Source organism: Rutilus rutilus, assembly GCF_951802725.1.
Source record: "Rutilus rutilus genome assembly, chromosome: 10".
In the NCBI taxonomy this organism is placed as follows: domain Eukaryota; kingdom Metazoa; phylum Chordata; class Actinopteri; order Cypriniformes; family Leuciscidae; genus Rutilus; species Rutilus rutilus.
In genome coordinates this window covers 2985151-2999935 of record NC_140215.1, presented here as the reverse complement: position 1 = coordinate 2999935, position 14785 = coordinate 2985151, and the positions used below count along the sequence as shown (strand labels likewise).

Here is a 14785-nt window from a genome sequence, read left to right as displayed (position 1 = left end):
CTGAGCTCGTACTAGTCAAACGTACATGATGGCTCTGATCTTGGCCTCTGCTGTGTGGTTGAAGAAAACCAGGAGTGCTTCCTTTTCTTGTGACTTCTGCACATGAACACAGAAAAGCTCATCAGAGACAGTAACAGCACAAATCCAGTCATCATGTCGTTTCAAACCAATAAAAAGAAGAATTTCGGAAGAAAATAACGACAGAATTTCCTCAGAACACGAGTTATTTTCAGAGATGTGTAGTAGTTTGCGCTCACGTTGTGGCATCCTTTGGCGAGCTGTTTGGCAGAGGCGTTGAGAGCAGCTTTGGTGCGCGAGTTGATGCCGTCTGTGGTCACTGTGACCACCTTACGCTGTTTGGCAGGGAGCTGAGAGAGCACCTCTGATTTGAGCCGTCTGAGCATCAGAGACTCCTCCAGAAGAAGCTTGAGTTCGCTCAGATGAGACGAGCCGGAGTAATCCCAACCCCACGGGAGCTGCAGTCAGAGACACACCTTCACTATACACCCTTTTCACACCGATGATCACTTTTTCCCAATAGAACTTAAAGGGTTAGTTCACCCAAATTATAATACATACACATACACACATTCTTGTACATCTATCTTTATGAGGACATTCATTTACACAATGCAATCTCTAGCCGCTTACCCTAACCTTACCCATCACAACTAAGTGCCTAACCCGACCCCCGACCCTAAACCGACCCTTAACCTCATTATAACCTTATCCCTAAAACCAAGTCTTGACCCTCAAACAGGCCTTTAAAGGCTCTCTGTGAAACTGAGGACCGGCCAAAATATCCTCACTTTACTCTCTTTGTCCTCACTCCAATGGTCTAACACTCAAACTGGTCCTCACAAAGATAGTTGTACAAGTACACACACACACAAATATTATTACACACATATGTGTCATATTTAAAATATATATATTACATCTTTGGAACACAAATTAAGATTTTTTGATGAAATCTGAGAGCTGTCTCACTCCTCCATAGGCTTCTATGTTATTGAAACTTGCCGGCCCAGAAAGTTAGTAAAGACAATGTTTAAAATAGTCCAAGTGACTACAGTGGCTCAACCTTAAGTTTATCAAGCGACGAGAATACTTTTTGTGCGCAAAAACAAACAAAAATAATAAGTTTATTCCACTATTAATTTTCTTCTGTGTTTCTCTGAGTGAGTTCATGACTGTAACAGCGCAGCGCTTCTGGGTTGTACGTCAGAACGTAGGCTCACTATTGGCCGATGCTGGTCATGTGTGTGTTGAGTGTGATGCTGGCCAATAGTGAGCCTACGTTCTGACGTACAACCCAGAAGCGCTGCGCTGTTACAGTCATGAACTCACTCAGAGAAACACAGAAGAAAATTAATAGTTGAATAAAGTCGTTATTTTTGTTTGTTTTTGCGCACAAAAAGTATTCTCGTCGCTTGATAAACTTAAGGTTGAGCCACTGTAGTCACTTGGACTATTTTAAACATTGTCTTTACTAACTTTCTGGGCCGGCAAGTTTCAATAACATAGAAGCCTATGGAGGAGTGAGCCAGCTCTCAGATTTCATCAAAAATATCTTAATTTGTGTTTCCGAAGATGAACGAAAGTCTTACGGGGTTGGAACAACATGAGGGAGAGTAATTACTGACAGAATTTTCATTTTTGGGTGAACTAACCCTTTAAGCGCAGCCTTTGTGATTTGATAATCGCACTAAGCCATACCACATTTCTGTTTATTTCGATTAATCGAGCAGCCCTACACTGCACTTCTAGGTATAAACCAAGAACACACCTGTATAGAGACGGACGCACCTGTTTAGCATCACAGTATCGTGTGCCGAAGTCATGGAAGCGTGGAAACAGGGAAGGCCTGACAGCCAGGATCTGAGTGTACAGCTCAGCCGGTCTGGACATGGCAGGCGTTCCCGACAGCAGGATCACTCTCTTAGCGGCCTGTTTCACCACAGATCTTTCATTAGAAGCATCAGAGATGACTTTTCATCATTGCATTATTATCAAAAATTATAAATTGTTGACAAGTTTTTTATTTTTTGCAGATATTTGTTTGATGTACACTACCGTTCAAAAGTTTGGGGTCAGTAAGTTATTTTTTTAATGTTTTTAAAAGAAGTCTCTTCTGCTCACCAAGGCTGCATTTATTTGATTAAAAATACAAACAAAAACAGAAATATTGTGAAATATTATTCCAATTTAAAACAGCTGTTTTTCTATGTGAATATACAGTAAAGTGTAATTTATTCCTGTGATCAAAGCTGAATTTTCAGCATCATTACTCCAGTCTTCAGTGTCACATGATCCTTCAGAAATCATTCTTATATGATGATTTGATGCTCAAGAAACATTCATTGTTATTATCAATGTTAAAAAACAGTTGTGTACAATTTTTTGGTCAAAATTCTTTGATGAATAGAAAGTTCAAAAGAAGAGCATTTATTTAAAATAGAATATTTTCTAACATTATAAATGTCTTTACTGTCACTTTTGATCAGTTTAACTCATCCTTGATGAATACAAATATTGATTTATTTTATTTCTTTCCCCCAAAAATAAAATTAAAATTCTTACTGACCCCAAACTTTTGAAGGGTAGTGTTTAATGTTACAAAAGCTTTAGATTTCAGATAAATGCTGTTCTTTTGAACTTTCTATTCATCATAGCATCATGAAATAAAAATGTAAAAAACTGTTTTCAACACTGATAATAATAATGAATGTTTCTTGAGCATCAAATCATCATATTAGAATGATTTCTGAAGGATCATGACGTGACACTGAAGACTGGAGTAATGATGCTGAAAATTCAGCTTTGATCACAGGAATAAATTACATTTTACTGTATATTCACATAGAAAACCAGCTGTTTTAAATTGGAATAATATTTCACAATATTACTGTTTTTGTTTGTATTTTTAATCAGATAAATGCAGCCGTGGCGAGCAGAAGATACTTCTTTTAAAAACATAAAAAATCTTACTGACCCCAAACTTTTGAACGATAGTGTATAAATTAATCCATGATGTTGTGCCACCACATTTTACACAATGTGTGACTTTCTGTAAGGATAATTCTAGGGAAACCAGGGCATCCGTTCAGTTAAATTTAAGAAAACAGCTTTTTCATTTAGAGCAGCAGAAAGATGAAATTCAGTGCCTGTTCATATTAGACAGTGTACATAATTTAGTATTTTTAAAACTGCACTTAAATTATGGCTTAAGAAAAAAAAAAATCAATCATGTGATCATTCATTTGGATTTTTTTAGTTGTGATTTGATATTGTGATGTTGCAATTTGGTATATTGTGATGTGATATTATTATTATTTTCTTCTTTTTCCTGGATTGTAATGGAGTGCTGTAATTTTATGTTACAAAATCCTGCCCAGGGACCACAGATGCAAATTAGCTATCTAGCTAACTCTGGCACAACATTTGTTGTGCATGGTCACTGTTAAATAAATTAAATAAAACTAAACTAAACTAAACCACCTCTATTTTACTGTAAAATAACAAATAGAGTATTTAATATTATTATTAACAACAATAATAATTATTATAATTCTAACTGTATATTACAGACTAAAGTCAAATTAACATACTAATATTAATGGCTGTCTTAATTTTACCTTTTATAGTTTTCTGGGCAACATTTTGGGTTGGTAGACATTTACATTTGGTTTCGAGACAGAGCCAGTGTCTGTCAGACTTAAAACTTTAATAGCACAGGGCAGGATCAACCAAACCGCAGTGTTTTAGACTTCACCTCTATGAATGATGCCTAAAATAAGCCTGAAGCAGCAAACCTTGAGCAGAGGAAGAGCCGCCCGACAGCGAGCGGTTTTCATGTTCTTCAGGAAGTGAGACTCGTCCTGTACACAAACAAACAAACAAACAACAAACAAACAGAAAACAGGAAGAATTCAGATCACATCCTGCTACTGGATCCACCTTGGAAGAGCTCAAAAGAGCTTTTAAAAGTCTTGATATTTGAAGGATATAGGGATGCTGAGTCTGTGGCTACTAGAAAGAATACTAAGTTTTTTTTAAAGGGATATTTCACCGCTGGAAAGATGAATGTGTATTTAAACTGGGTCATTTATGTAGTAGAAATGTGAAATTATTTTAGAAGTTGGTGCCTTCTAGACTGAGAAAAGCTAGAAAATGTATTTTTGGCTCATGTGGATGAAAGACAACAACTCCCAGAATGCACTTGCTTCGCTGCCCTACGAGGCCACTCCCAAGCCACGCCTACCGGTTACAGAGGGCAGTATCGGAAAAAATGATACAGCTAGGCTACTAGTCGACTCGAAACTGAAAAGATGGCGTTTTATCGTGAGATCCCCCTATGGGCGGGTTGAACACATGCGGAACGAGCTCCTCCTACTGGCTGTAGTCTCTCGCCTCTGGACAAAAAAGCCTCTGATGATGATAAATGATGATTTTTGAGTCATTTGAGTTTTTTTTTCCAGACACACAATACAGAAATCTCTCGTCTCAGGGGGACATGAGGTAGGGAAGCACGGTCATTCGAAAATACTACCGGGTTTCTACTGATACGAAGCTTAATGGGGTCATATAATGCCATTTTTGTACAAGTTAATATGATTCTTTAGGGTCTAAATGAAAAGTTTGTAATATACTTTAATTAAAAATTCTCTTTAGTATTGTAAGAAAACACTAATTTTACCTGGTCAAAAACAGCTCTGTTTTCAACACGCCATTTAAGTGCATGTGTCTTTAAATGATAATGAGCTTTGCTCACCCTGCCCCCCTCTGTTCTGTGGGGCGTTTTGACACAACACACGTGGAGTGTTGCCTTGACAACAGTTGAGGGTATATTTTGGAGAAAGAATGGCAGCGGGAGTCTCTGAGGACACATCTGTGCAACCGTCTCAATTTGAACCTGAGTCGGATCCGGAACAAGATGACGGCCCCGAAGTTCGACAATTAAGGCTCGAACAGGACGTTTCTGAATGGTTGGTCTATCAATAAATCTATCTTTGTATGTACTGGCAGGGTAACGTTAGAGTAGTGAGACACGAACGCTATGTGTTTACTGATGTATACGTTACTAAGAAAAATCATCTTAATTCAAACAGAAACAAGATTATTTTTCTTTGTCCTTTATTTTTCTGTCCCCATGGACAGATCATTTTGCTTGTTTTAAGCAAAAACTCACTTAATTTTTTTTATTTCCCCAGAAAAAAATTATCTAATTTTACTTATCTAGAAAATGCATCTTGATTTAAGAATTTTTTGATATTTGGACTGGAAACAAGACAAAAATACTAAGTAAGAAAAGCATTTTTTGCAGTGAGCAAGCTGTTGCGATATGCATATTGCGATAAATACATTTGCGATATTTCGATAAATTCAATATATTGTGCAGCCCTAATTTATATGCATGGTTTCTTATCGGATAAAACCTTTAACCGACTCAATTGAGCGCATATTTGCGTTTCCAACCAGCGTTTTTTTTTATGCAATATCCCAAAATGCGCATAAAAATAGGTGGATTGAAACATGGCTATAGACACATGCACAAGCTAAAGTTCTTATCTAAATAACTAACTAATGCAGTCAGTAAATGAGAGTGATTAGAAGAGCGTCTCCGCTCTCACCATAATGATGACACTGAAGGGGCTGGACGGCTGCTGTTTGTCCATCTTGTTGAGCAGGTCGTAGCTGATGATGTTGATGAGACCGGAGCGCAGGCTGTCTCGGCCTGTAACCACCACATTAATGCTGTCGGCTGTCACGGAAGGCAGCCATCGGTGGAACGCCTGAGGGAAAAGGGAGAGAAATCAAGTCTTTGAGTGACTTTTTCTGCTATTTCAGCTATTTTGAAGAAGTTGATTCGTGTGACTAAAAGCTTACAAAAGGAACACTGCAAAATCTTCAGCATTTCCCTTCAAACTTTATAATCTACCATGACGAATCCCTGCTGGGGAAGAGGAGGATTTGTCCTTCCTCAAGGGTGCAGCGACGGAAAATATGAATTAATAAATCAGATTTCACATCAGGCATCCGCTTATAAAAAAGAAGACCTGACAGCTGGTGCTTTTTGGTGTGTAGAAACACAGATGCCATTTATTTATCAATTGCAAAATGTGAACAGATCTTTTTTTTTTATAGTTTGGTGTCTGCAATGCTGCTTCATAAACTACCACTCAGAACTGCTTTTTAATAAACACCCAATTATGAACGGTCCACTATTCTAATGTAGAAAACAAGTGTATTATGGTACTTCTAATTTTATCCTCTTAAGTATTGAAATGCAACAAGAGTATTATTTAATATAATGTATAAAGATTATTAGTGCTTAGGTAAACATGTGACCACTGCACTTAAAGCACTCACCACTGCTTGAAACCCATGAAAAATAATGTATCCGTCACGGGCAGTCACACAAATACTGTTTATTCTGAATCTCAGATGGAAATAGTTTTTTTAACCAGTTAGATCTACTCTTTTGTTCAGAAAGGAGGCATTAAATTGATCAGAAGTGTCAGTAGGCGCGTTTCCATTACAGATTTGCACGAAACTTTTGTGATTTTTTCTAAATGTCGACAAAAAATTGTTGCGAAATGACGCCATTTCCGTTAACCGATGTTATGCGACTAAAACTTCATTTTTCCTCTTGCGATATGTTAAATAATTCCAAAAACCGTTGGTAGGTTTATTTACTATATCCCAGCCACTGCACTAGCCATTATAATTAATCGAAAGAGATGTGTTTTCCAAGCATTAATGGTAAGGAAAGACCCTTATACTGTGAGCGGCTCATATGAGGTGTTTCTGGGTGTTTCTCCCTCATTTCTGCTTCGAGGTCTTGATTGTGGCATTTATTTGCGGTTTAGAATCCAGTATTCCTGTAATTCTTTTGTCTTTTATGAATTTAATAAAGAGCTCTATCTCGTCTTCTGTCCAAACACACCGCGTCATCTACGTCAAGTGACCTGTAAATGCGCAAAACTGTTTCCATTGCAGTTTTGCGAAATATTTCTTTTATCGAATTGCCTGAAAAACCACCTCATGCGAGCGGAAAAACTTTTTTGCGATAAATGGGAGTTTTTGCGAAATTGACGTGTTTCCATTGGGCATATTTTCAATTTCAATTTGCGCAATTTGAAGGGTAATGGAAACACAGCTACTTTCTACTTCAAATAAATTCTTCTTTTGAACTTTCTATTCATCAAAGAATCCTGAAACAAAAGTATCAGTTTCGGCAGCAGCACAACTGTTTTCAAAATTGATAATAATCAGTTTCTTGAGCATCAAATCATCATAGTAGAATGATTTCTGAAGGATCATGTGACACTGAAGACTGGAGTAATGATGCTGAAAATTCAGCTTTGATCACAGGAATAAATTACATTTTACAATATATTCACAGTTCTTTTGAGTTGTAATAATATTGCCCTGTTTTTATTAAATTTTGACTTGGTGAACAAAAGCGGTAGTATAGATGTGACATGCATCCTCAAAAAAACATCCCTGTAGTCTAAAAGTAAGTGTGTGTACCTCAGCCCATGTGAAGCGCACTGAGGACGGGGCGACCACCAGCAGAGGCCACTCACTCCTGTAGAAAGCAGCGATGCAGATGGCCTGGACCGTTTTCCCCAGGCCCATGTCATCAGCCAGAAGCAAACGGCCCTGTCTGGACACTGCAAAGCTGAGACATTAGCAAACATTACATTACATTCATGCATTTGGCAGATGCTTTTATCCAAAGAGTCTTGCATTGCATTCTAGGTATTTCATTTATATCAGTTCATGCAAAACCGAACCTATGAACCTAGTGCCATGCTCGACTGTTTTAGCTACAGAAAGTAACACTTTACAATAAGGTTCACTAGTAACATTAGTTTTACATTTACATTTATTCATTTAGCTGACGCTTTTATCCAAAGCGACTTACAATTGCTATATATGTCAGAGGTCGCACGCCTCTGGAGCAACTAGGGGTTAAGTGTCTTGCTCAGGGACACATTGGTGTCTCACAGTGGATTCGAACCCGGGTCTCTCACACCAAAGGCATGTGTCTTATCTATTGCGCCACACCACCCCCATAATCCCCACCCCATTAGTTAATGTATTAACTAACATGAACTAACAATGAACAATACATTTGTTATAGTATTTATTAACCTTTGTTAAGACCATTAGCATCTCTCTCAAAAAAAATGACCAAAGAGTTTAGATATTTTTCCTATTTAAAACTTGACTCTTCTGTAGTTACATTGTGTACTAAGACCAACGGAAAATGAAAAGTTGCGATTTTCTAGGCTGATATGGCTAAGGTAGTAAAGTGTTACCAATGCACCAAGTATCTTTCTATCTAACCAAACGATGTCTGGTAATGGAGACCTACTTGACTCCGTCTCTCTGGAAGGGCATGAGGCTGCGTGTGAGATGCTGATCTACGTGCGAGAGATCGGCCTCAGGAGGGACTGGAGCTCTGGACTCACTCTTCTCAAACTGAGAGCAGAAGGACTGGAGCACAGCGTGAGGTAAAGGCTCAATCTCCACCGCAGACAGCTCGTTCAGATCCACCACTAGACACAAGTCATCATCAGCAACTACTGTACATGTACTATATTTTACACCGAGTCAAAATTGCATTTGCAAAAATTATAAATAGGTTGCATCAGTGCACAAGTCACATTTTCTTATTACATTCAGAAATTATGTAAAATACCAGTGAATAAAATAAAACATATTAATATTCAAACATATTCATATAACGATATTCAAAACAGAACAGGAATGAAAAATATACAGTATAAAACAACATACAAACCTGAAACTAGTGGCTATACAAATAAACTTGAGCTCACGTTCCTCTCTCATTTGGCACAAATCCAAATGTGTGCTTGATGTTAATTACATTATGAAAGTCACAGCATGTTTTAGATGATAAAAAAAAAGTGGCTTATATTACAAAAAATACGGTACTCATTCAACTTTAAGGCCAAAACATAAAACAAGTACATGAACAAAGAATTTATTTAAATCACATGAACATAATGTTAAACAACTCACTGAGCTGCCCGTAGTCCTCCAGGAGGAAAGTCCACTTTCTGGTCTTCATGTCTAATAATATTCAAACAAAGAATAAAATGATCCCTGTCAAAGCCTTCTGGAACTTTCCACACACTTCGGTGACCAATTATTTTATTAAAACAGTAGAGGCACAAATCCTATGGGTTTTTTTGGAGTGTAAATATATACATTTATAATATTAAATATATTTTTATATTTTATCAATTTTAAATATGAATAAATAAATTTAAAAACATATTTTAATTATATTATTTAACTATAATATTTAGTTTGTCGTCCATTTTGCATGCAACCCTGTTACAGCAGGATTTTTATTTTATTATGCCTTAACATCGTGTCACCCAGGAAGTGACATCATTTGGAATAGTTCATCAAATTTAACCACTTGACCCCTGTATATATATATATATATATATATTTTTTTTTTTTTACATTTGTCTTTAATTTATGGGAAATGTAAGTTTGTCAATAACAAAATTATTCCAAAAACAGATTAAAAATGATCTCGTCACTACTGAGTGGCAACTTAATTTAGGCTAAATCTGTAACCGTTTATTGCATACCTTTTAATATGTATAAATTTCATTTAGATTTTTATTATAAGAAATTTAAAAATCTTCTACCAGACTTAATTTTATAAAGATGCCTCATAAGGTTGCAAACCTTATACAATTAAGAGAAAATAAAACAAGTTCATATAAAAAAAAATTCTTTGACTTTGTTAATTAAACTTTCACTGACCGTTTGTTTAAAAGGAAAATAAAATTTTGATCAGTTATCTACCCAATTCATGGAAAGTGACTTCTTACGTTTATTTTGGCAATACATTTATTTCACTCACCATAACATTTGGACGGCATTTGCTTGAAGATTGCAATAACATCAGCCTGGTATCCAATATCGACTTTCAGCCGAGAGCGAGACACTAAAACGCACTTCCCCTTTACCGTGGCTCCTGGTTTCTGCCAAACCTGACAGAGTCGCATCAGAGCTGCCGCATCTTTAGGGCGACTGGTGGACGCTGAAATATTCAGCCCTTCCATCCCAGCCAGAGGTTTCAGAGAGACGGAGGGGAAGCGCACTGCCTGCTCCACTGAAACACAAACCAACACCATTTCACCCAGCGCTACACAAAATACATGGATTATAATTAGTGCTGTGCAACGATTAATCGCATCCAAAATAAAGGTTTGTTTACATAATATGTGTGTGTACTGTGTATAATTATTTTGTTATATGCATGTACAGTACTGTGCAAAAGTCTTAGGCATGTTAATATCCATAAAAAATGGATATCAAAAAATATCAATAAAAATGGTTTTAAGTCAGTTATTTATATCTTTTGCTGTAGTGTGTCAGTAGGAAATATCAGTTTACATTTCCAAACATTCTTTTTGCAATTAATTGTAATAATCCAGTGAGATTTGTGTATGCACAAGGAGTCTGACAACAGCCGGTATGATCTGATCTCACCATCATCGAGTCCGTCTGTGATTACATGAAGAAACAGAAGAAACTGAGACAGACTAAATCCAGAAGAACTGCGGGAACGTCTCCGAGACGCTTGAAGAAACCTTCCTGCAAAGCTACAGTACTGTGAAAAGCACTGGCACTTGCGTTAAAATGCTGTAAAGTGAGAATTCTTTCAAAAATAAAATCACAAATTGAATTTATTTATGATTTAACTTCTATTAACTAATTCAAATCAATATATGGTGTAACGACCCTTTGCGTTTAAAACGGCTTTTGTCCAGGTACACTTGCGTATAGTTTTTCAGGAAGCTTTGCAGGAAGGTTTCTTCAAGCGTCTCGGAGACGTTCCCGCAGTTCTTCTGGATTTAGTCTGTCTCAGTTTTTTCTGTTTCTTCATGTAATCACAGACGGACTCGATGATGGTGAGATCAGATCATACCGGCTGCTGTCAGACTCCTTGTGCATACACAAATCTCACTGGATTATTACAATTAATGGCAAAAAGAATGTTTGGAAATGTAAACTGATATTTCCTACTGACACACTACAGCAAAAGATAAAAATAACTGACTTAAAACCATTTTTATTGATATTTTTTGATATCCATTTTTTATGGATATTAACATGCCTAAGACTTTTGCACAGTACTGTACATGCATATAACAAAATAATTAATCGATTAATCGATGCCCAGCACTAAGTTTAATAGATGTACAGGTAATAGATGTACTCAAATATGCCAAGTAACGCTCATGAAGACGTACTCAGCATCTGGTAGTCCTCGAGGCTGAAGTTCCACATTTTTGTAGCAGGATCTGTGACAGCAGAGAAATGACAAATGCATAAATATTACAGGCCATCAAGCATTTTCCTTGAAGATTAATTAGCATACACTTCCGTTCAAAAGTTTTTGATCGGTACGATTTTAATGTTTTTAAAAGAAGTCTCTTCTGCACACCAAGGCTGCATTTATGTGATTAAAAATACAAAAAAACCAAATATTGTGAAATATTATGACAACTTAAAGGTGCTGTATGTAACTTTTTTATAAAATGAATCCTTTTTTTTATTGCCCGTCTGTGAAGGGGTTGTAATCACACATTACAATGATCCACTTTTCGCGTTTTGCTATTACCTCTGAAGGCCAGTATTCCTATTTTTATGTGAAGTCTCCGGGTCGGATTTTCTGCGAAATCCACCGGATGTGACGTTCATGCGCGCTCCCGAGCCTCTCCGTTTTATATACAGTCTATTGCGACGGCACTGCAGCTAACGACATGGAGTCTGATAACACCAAAAAACGACCTGCCTCCAGCACAACACAGACTCCAACACAAACTCCAAAAAGAAATAAAAAACAAAAAAATGTTTATCTGCTGAAGCTCGTCAGGCCAAACGTCAATCGGATCGACTCAGGACGAAAACACGGATCAACATTGGCAGAGCGTTTGAATTATGGAGAGACCTCCGCTTTGTTTTAGGTATAAAAACAGACCCTGAGTTGGCTTTCATCCTTTTGGACAGGTAAGCTAACAATACTTCAAAGCATGTAAAATATATTGTGATTTTGTGCTTTAGTTGGCTCAAGTTAGACATCATTAGTTCGCCAGCTAACGCCGACCATTTGCTAACGTTATCTGATGTGAAAGACTACAGTTGTAACTTTATTGCTTTTCACGAGCACGAGCGCTGTTGTTGCAATCTGAAACATCACCGCTAGAGGCCGCTGGATCCTACATACAGCACCTTTAAAATACTTGTTTTTTATTTTAATATATAGGAAAGTAGACTTCTTTTAAAAACATTAAAAATCGTACAGATCAAAAACTTTTGAACGGCATATGCACGCTTTAAACTCTCTGTCAATGGTGGTCTGTCCTCACCGTAGTTCTTGGAGGGAATGCTTTTGAATACCGTGATGAGGTCTGCATGGTAGCCGACCTCCACTCGGAAGCGGTTTTCTGTGTGCGACACGCATCGCCCTTTCACGGACACCGCCGGCTTCTTCGCAGGGATATTTCCTCCTGCTTCAGGGAGTTTACATGGGCGCTTTTCTCCTGTTGCCGGTTTGTCTGGCTGTCCATAAAAGCTACACGTTGGAGAGGCAGTGTTGGAAGTTGGAGGTGTTGTCTTTGTACCTTTAGAGTCTAAGGGCTGAGTCTGCAAAAATGAGCACAGAAATTCAGACAGACACACACACCCAAAACACACTTTTCTACCTAGTAATCGAGTATTCATATAAACTTTATGCGTAAATGGCACCCATTTATTATACAAATAATGGTGTTATGTATAATAATAGCAACTAAATAAAAAAGTTTTATGTTGGCATGAAAAAGCCTTGCCAGAAAGTTTGAAGAAGTTTGAAAAGCTTGAAGTTTGAAGGTTTTTAGTTTTAATTAGTTTAAGTTTTAGTTTAGTAGTTTTAAAAGTTTGAAAGTTTAGAAATAGTAGACAGAATGAAAAATGAGTCTCGATGGATTAGAAATAGTACATAGAATTGCAGCTAATGGAGTCTACACCCCAAAACACATTTTTCTACCTAGTAATCGAGTATTCACATAAACTTTATGCGTAAATGGCACCAATTTATCATACAAATAATGGTGTTATGTATAATAATAGCAATTATGGGCACAAAATTCACAAAAACACTTTTTAAAATAAAATATTAACTTAAAATTACAAAATGTATATAGCTGAAAACAGATTATTTTGACTATGGAAGTCAATGGGGTCCATCAACTTGTTTGGTTACAGACGTTCTTCAAAATATCATCTTTTGTGTAAGTAAATAATGACAAAATTGTCATTTTTGGGGGAACTATCCCTTTAAAAGGGTCAGAGGTCACTCTTCCACCAGAACTAGACTTGTGTACAGCCGTTACCGGAAGCCGGTGATATAGTTTATGAAGTCATGAATATGGATAATTTTCTTACAAAAATGCATGGCTTTGTTTCAGAAGGCCTTTATTAACCCTCTGGAGTCGTATGACTTACTTTTATGATGGATGGATGGACTTTTTGGGCTTCAAAATCTCAGGTACCATTAACTCCCATTATAAAGCTTGGAAGAGCCAGGATATTTTTTTATATAATTGTGTACGGCTGAAAGAAGAGAGTCATATACACCTAGGATGGCTTGAGGGTGAGTAAACTATAGGATGATTTTCATTTTTGGGTGAATTAACCCTTTAAGTTATTGAGCAGAGCAGAAATAAATAAATAAATAATTGACATCAGCTCTGCACATTGACTATCTGACACTCAAGCGTAAAAATTAACTATACCAGAGTAATTTCTGGGTTCAGGAATGTGTGCCCACCTGTCGTGCAGCATGAGCAGTTGCCCGATCAGATGCAAACAGCTGGCCGTTCTTCACTGGGCCTGGCTCTGCACAGACGGGCTGCGCGTGCCGGGTTTGGGCAGATCCAGGGGTAAGTTGAGCCTGTTTCTCAGCTCTTCTGGCCAGAGCGCGCTTTCTGTTCTCTTCTATCCTCCGCTGCTGCTCCGGTGTCAGACTCAGAGACATCACTGCTGTTAGTGATGAGCACAAAATAGCACAAACATAAGACACACCCCCAAAAACACACACACACACACACACACTGATGGAGTTTTGGTTCCTTGCCACTGTTGGGGACACTTAATATTCAACAATTTTATTGATCTGTCTGCATTGACACCATTATATGAGAACTGAACTGAGCTGGACGATGACATCTCTGTTTTCTCCATAGCAGCTATATATATATATATATATATATATATATATGTGTGTGTGTGTGTGTGTGTGTGTGTTTACAACAAAAACAAACCATTACTGAACTTACTTAAGCTGGACTATGACGCTATTGACACACACACAGGCTTATGTGAGTCTCTTCCTAAAACGTACAGTAGCATAACACATACATGTCGTATTTTAAGCGTTCACATATATACACACATTACCGTGTAACTGAAATCTTCTCAGTCTGCTTCCAGTATCGTTTGTTTACATATTCGAAGTTCAGAACATAGAGGGTTTATAACACTGTCAAATCAAGTTAATTCAAACCCGAGTCATTTAATGAGTAATCTTAACGATTTTTGAGTAATCTTAACGAACGCGTGAAAAAAAGGTTAATTATTATTGGTTATAGAGATAAACTTTACCATATAACGTTACTTCAAAATACGCGGTGAGGCGGATATGACAGAAACACGTCACGTCACGTAACGTAACGTCAGT

The 14785-nt window shown here is 37.2% G+C and overlaps 1 protein-coding gene across 5 annotated transcripts in view; it reads right to left on the bottom strand.

Annotated features, from left to right (window-relative positions):
- LOC311297951 (SWI/SNF-related matrix-associated actin-dependent regulator of chromatin subfamily A-like protein 1) overlaps positions 1-14785 on the bottom strand; it is a 23532-nt gene extending 8747 nt beyond the window's left edge. Inside the window, exons 1-13 of one of the 5 annotated variants that reach the window (XM_084420448.1) lie at positions 14506-14785; positions 13877-14088; positions 12435-12711; positions 11316-11366; positions 9920-10171; positions 9058-9108; positions 8387-8570; positions 7537-7687; positions 5634-5795; positions 3816-3881; positions 1810-1950; positions 258-476; positions 26-96 (exon numbers count right to left, since the gene is read on the bottom strand). In XM_084420448.1, coding sequence (XP_084276574.1) covers positions 26-96; positions 258-476; positions 1810-1950; positions 3816-3881; positions 5634-5795; positions 7537-7687; positions 8387-8570; positions 9058-9108; positions 9920-10171; positions 11316-11366; positions 12435-12711; positions 13877-14083 — 1832 coding nt within the window. In that variant the 5' untranslated portion in view covers positions 14084-14088; positions 14506-14785. Of the gene's footprint in view, positions 1-25; positions 97-257; positions 477-1809; positions 1951-3815; positions 3882-5633; positions 5796-7536; positions 7688-8386; positions 8571-9057; positions 9109-9919; positions 10172-11315; positions 11367-12434; positions 12712-13876; positions 14089-14384; positions 14450-14505 lie in introns of those variants that run through there. The other 4 variants (XM_084420449.1, XM_084420451.1, XM_084420450.1 and 1 more) reach the window with 4 other exon arrangements.